The sequence below is a fragment of the Alosa alosa genome, chromosome 20 (assembly GCF_017589495.1).
Source record: "Alosa alosa isolate M-15738 ecotype Scorff River chromosome 20, AALO_Geno_1.1, whole genome shotgun sequence".
In the NCBI taxonomy this organism is placed as follows: domain Eukaryota; kingdom Metazoa; phylum Chordata; class Actinopteri; order Clupeiformes; family Clupeidae; genus Alosa; species Alosa alosa.
Genome location: NC_063208.1, coordinates 2,713,102 through 2,718,101, shown reverse-complemented (window position 1 = coordinate 2,718,101; position 5,000 = coordinate 2,713,102). Strand labels below are relative to the sequence as shown.

The following is a 5,000-nucleotide window of genomic DNA, read 5'->3' as shown; positions in this document are numbered from 1 at the left end:
GGATCTATGTTCCTCAAGACGAGCACGAGCGCAGACCGGTGCAGGGACATTAGAGGAAGTTTGAGCTCCAGGAGGATGCAGGCTACGCGCTGGTGCGCCGTCCTTCTGCTGGTGTCGGCCGCCGACCTGGTGAGTATAGGCTACCGAACCCTTCTGAAATCCTCCCGTGCCTCCTCCTCTGCTCTCTCCTGCAAGTTCGAGAATGTCGGGATATGTTTGTTTACTCGAGTCCAGGTATTGCTTTAAACATCAGAATTTTAGAGAGTTTAGACTCCATCATGGTGCATATATGTAACAACATGCCCCAACTTCAATTGGTTATTTGTTGCTCCTAACTTCATAATATAGACAAATATTACCCGGTTTCCGTATCATTGACGATTTATTTATCAGTGTTGTAACAGCGGCACACTCCTATGGACTTTTCCAATCAAACAGTGGTGGTGTTCGCAAACGAACGCGTGAGAAAAATGACCAGCAATGTTTTATTTCAGTGTGTTTATTAATTCACACTATTTCTTCAAACATCCCGCGGTAATGTGTTTTGGCTTTGCCGTGGTAAAACTATTGTGTGCAGTTTAAGCCATTCGCCTCATGGGGGCGCCATGTCAAACGAAACAAAGTTGTCACTTCTTGTGCCTTTCTGAAGAGAATAACTGATTCAAACATCCAAAATAATTTATTTATTTTTCTGCGACATCAAAAGTATGTCAGGCGTGACTAGGAATTATTAACAAGTCCAAGAATTTATTTCAGACTTGGTGCGACCGACTGTAAAGACGTTCAGTTTCGCTTAATCCGCCCAGGAGAGACGCCCGAGACCCTCTCACCGGTGGAAGCCTGACGGTGCTGGTAGATGGAATGTGGCCTGTGATGTCACCTTCTGTCTCTGTTTGCGCTCTCCGTGTGGAAGCCATTACGGGGGGAAGCGGCCTGAATAAAAGGTCTAATTAATAAATAATTATCTAAAATTCTGAATCCAATTCACACAGTGGTAATTGCACTTAAAAGCCAAATCTCACCTAAACTAATTGTTTTTAATTATGGTTACAATGCAGTTTTTCACAGGAAACAGTTTTTCTCTCTATAAAGATTCTCTGCCTGCTACGCACGCATGCTCATTAGCTGCCCTGCGCTCTTTTTTCTGTGTTCCTCTCAGTAAAACATTAAAAAGGAGTCATGAGTCTCCACACAATAATAAAATGCTGTATTTTATATCAGCCCGTCATATCCATTTTCCACTTCCCCTCACTGCTCCTGTATGATTACTAAAACACCGTCAGATCACATTAAGCGCCTTTAATATATTTTCACCCTATCATCTTGTTCACAATTACCGAGACAGTTTTAATTCAGGCCAACTGCATTTTGTGTATTAGTCTATGTAGACCTTAATCGTTCTTGAAACTGTAATTAGTAAATTTTGAAAATCCTATTTCTACCACTAATATTGTGGTTTTTTTTATAATTATTGATAACAAAATAATTATCTTATTTATTTATATTTAATGTTATGTAATATTTGTATAATGTTAAACATTATTATTATTATTAATAATAATAATAATAATAATAATAATAATAATAATATTTAATCTGGGACAGAATTGTTGTTTTTCAGAGACGTTGGAAATAAGATTGCAGCGCGTCTCTGTAGAGTTCCCATTTTGCAGACATCGCCTCGCGCTCCTTATCTCCTCCAGATGCAGGAATAAATGTGGAATAATCCCCTGAGCGCGAGCGAGGACTCCGTTATCAGCGCGCGGGGTCCTTCGCGCGGTCACTCACGTCCTCAAAGCCCGCTAATGGGCTCGGGCTTTCACGCGCCCGGCCGCGGCCTTAACTACCGCTGCAGTTGTTTAAGACACAGTTTACTCGGGCCTTTCCGTTAATGGCTTTAGGAAAGACATAATCCGCCTCATTGTCATGTTTAACAAGAAGGCGAAGCTCATCTCGCCAGCGACAGTGCTGAACATTTCTTCTGTTTTTTTATATTATCCATTAGTGCACAATATCCATATATGTAGCGTTTCTCAAACACACACATTTATAAAAACAAGACGACCTTATTGTCTTTTAGTGTAAATTATAAAGTAAACCTTTGTTTAAACAAACAGGCCTGGGCTATGCATTCAGCCTGTATGCACGACCTGAGACACACTCACAATGGCACATTTAACTGAGTAAGGCCTAACATCTTCACTAGGTCTTTTAATATTGTACATTTCAGATAAAAAGAATTGCTTTTTTGCTGAAGCCATACTTTTTCTGCAGTGAACTGATACAGACAAATAGATCCCGCCCGGGGAAGACACTGATTTCGCGCTGTCCTTGTGCCCGTCCTTGATGAAGCGAGCGCGCTTCAGCACCACGGACAGCGACGTTCCATCCCTGAGCTGTCCGCCGGCTCGACTTTGGCCCGTAATCACACACTGTGTCCAATCTGAGCGCGAGGCCAGCACGCGGTGGGATGGAAGGCATACTCCCGGCTTTGGGACATTTTTGGCAGAACAGATTATGCGTTATTATTAAATCCCAGCAATAAGACCGAATATATGTATAAAAAACAGGCTTCAATACAGACACGGAAATGAGACCTCCCCCCTTTTTTCCAGTCTAAAAATGAGGCGCCTGTGTGTTTTTCTTTTACTTTCTTTTACTACTTTAAGTTATTTTACTTCTATATTAATTAATTAATATCATTGGGTACTTCATTTAATTTATTATCTATTTATATTTGTTGGACTGAACTCGCCTTGGTCAGCGGTATTTCTGGAATATACTACTACAGCGCTTTGGAGTGGATTTTGAACGGGAATCCTCTGATGCACCCGTGTTATTGGGTATTATTTCTGCTGATACTGAGGCTTTTCACTGAAACACACACGGACCCCGAGGCCGCGCGCATAATACCGGCTATGCAGACCTCACCTAATGCGAGCGTCTCCCCGCGGTCAGTAAACCGGCAGCGTTATCCGCACCTGGCAGGATTACACGTGAACTTTGATGGTTTTATTTCGCCCGTAACTCTCTTGTCTCGGCTTAAGCCTCTTGTCTGCGCCGCGCCCCGTGACCCCGATAAGTGCGCGCAGACTGGAACAGGCGATGCGCAGCAGCAGGTACGGGCAGAGGGTACCGGCGGGCCAGGGAAAACACCGATTCAACGGAGCCGAAACATATTCAAGGCCAGCTCAGTTGAATTCTCTGCAGAGTACCAATAAAACATGTCACTTTTAAAATGTTTAGTGTTTTTGTACAGAAATTTGAAATTCCGCATTTCTCATTTTCAGTAAATACACTTTTCCCGCCTCATTTTTAGCGCGCATATGCAAGCTGAACTGAACAACTATTATAGCATCGGTGGTTTGCGGGAATGACAGTTTGTGTGTGTGTGTGTGTGTGTGTGTGTGTGTTTTGTTTGGTTCATGGCAAACTGAGTACTGGCTACACCAGAGCTGTGCTTTACTGGTTTATTCTGGTTTGATGCATCCTCTCTGTTAGGAGCTGTGGGTCAGCCTATCCATGGGTGTCCAGCAGGCCCTTCTGCTTAGCTGGTCACTGAGAACACACACACACACACACACACACACACACACACACACACACACACACACACGCACGCTTCATTGAGTGTGTTTTGGCTGCATCTGGCGAAACACACACAGATGAATGGGGAAAGAATTTGCTTACGCAAAGCTAAGTGTGTGTGTGTGTGCGTGTGTGTGTGTGTGTGTGTGTGTGTGTGTGTGTCTTTCTGTTTGTGATCCCCCCCCCACACACACACATTTATTGCATGTGTACACTCATTAAACCCTCCAATGTACAGCACACTCACACTTGCGTGCAGGTATGCACATGCACACACACACACACACACACACACACACACACACACACACACACACACACACACACACATAGGATGGGCTAAATTAACACACACCATAATTAATTGGTTAATGGGTTAATGGGCCATATTTGTGTGTGTGTGTGTGTGTGTGTGTGTGTGCTCTTGTGTGTGTGTGTGTGTGTGTGTGTGTGTGTGTGTGTGCGTGCGTGCGTGCATAAGAGTGAGATATTTGGATTCGTTGTTTGGATCATTTATATTATTATGGGATTGTGGCTTCAGGCCGGGAAAGGATGTACTACATTAGATTAGATTAGATTCAACTCTATTGTCATTGTGCAGAGTACAAGCACAAAGACAACGAAATGCAGTTTGCATCCAACCAGAAGTGCAAAAAAGCAATATGATATACAATGTATAAACAGGTGATGCATACGCAGGACAGGATATATAGGGAAATATAAAAACACACACACACACACACACACACACACACACACACACACACATTACAAGACTAACTTAACACTTTGTATGACTTCATAGTTTTGGGGTTCAAAAATGGCATTTAAATGACATCATTGCCATCAACTTGACAACAGCTGACTTTGCTTCAGCACTCCATGTTACCATGACGTTACCATGACGTCCATTACGCCGCCCAGATGAAAAAGCTTAAATCCCATGATGCTCAGCTGGTTCCTACACGGCATTGGCGAACTTTGACCTCTTATGGAATCTCTGCAGAGGGATTGTTAAGGGAAGGTGACCTTGTATCCTGAGATATGCACCTGTGTCCTGCACCACACACACACACACACACACACACACACACACACACACACACACACACACACACATACACACACACACACACACACACACACACACACATGAGCCTTTGAACATACACATATGGACAGACATGCACACACAAGCACATACACTAACACACTTGAGTAAATCGTGCCGCGGTCAGCCCCCCACCCCCACACACACACACTTGTTCTGTAGTGCTTCATTTGACCTTGGGATCCCATTCCCAGCTGTGCAATAAGCCTGTTGAGACTGAGAGTGTGTCTTAAGCACAGAGCATGCAACACACACACACATACACACACACACACACACACACACACACACACAAACACAC

General features: G+C 43.6%; 1 protein-coding gene across 1 annotated transcript in view; it reads left to right on the top strand.

Annotated features, from left to right (window-relative positions):
* Positions 1–5,000, top strand: part of nxph1 (neurexophilin 1) — a 42,278-nt gene that overhangs the window by 489 nt on the left and 36,789 nt on the right. The window contains exon 1 of the mRNA XM_048228950.1: positions 1–129. This exon is cut by the window's left edge and continues 489 nt beyond it. Coding sequence (XP_048084907.1) covers positions 7–129 — 123 coding nt within the window. The 5' untranslated portion in view covers positions 1–6. The remainder of the gene's footprint in view (positions 130–5,000) is intronic.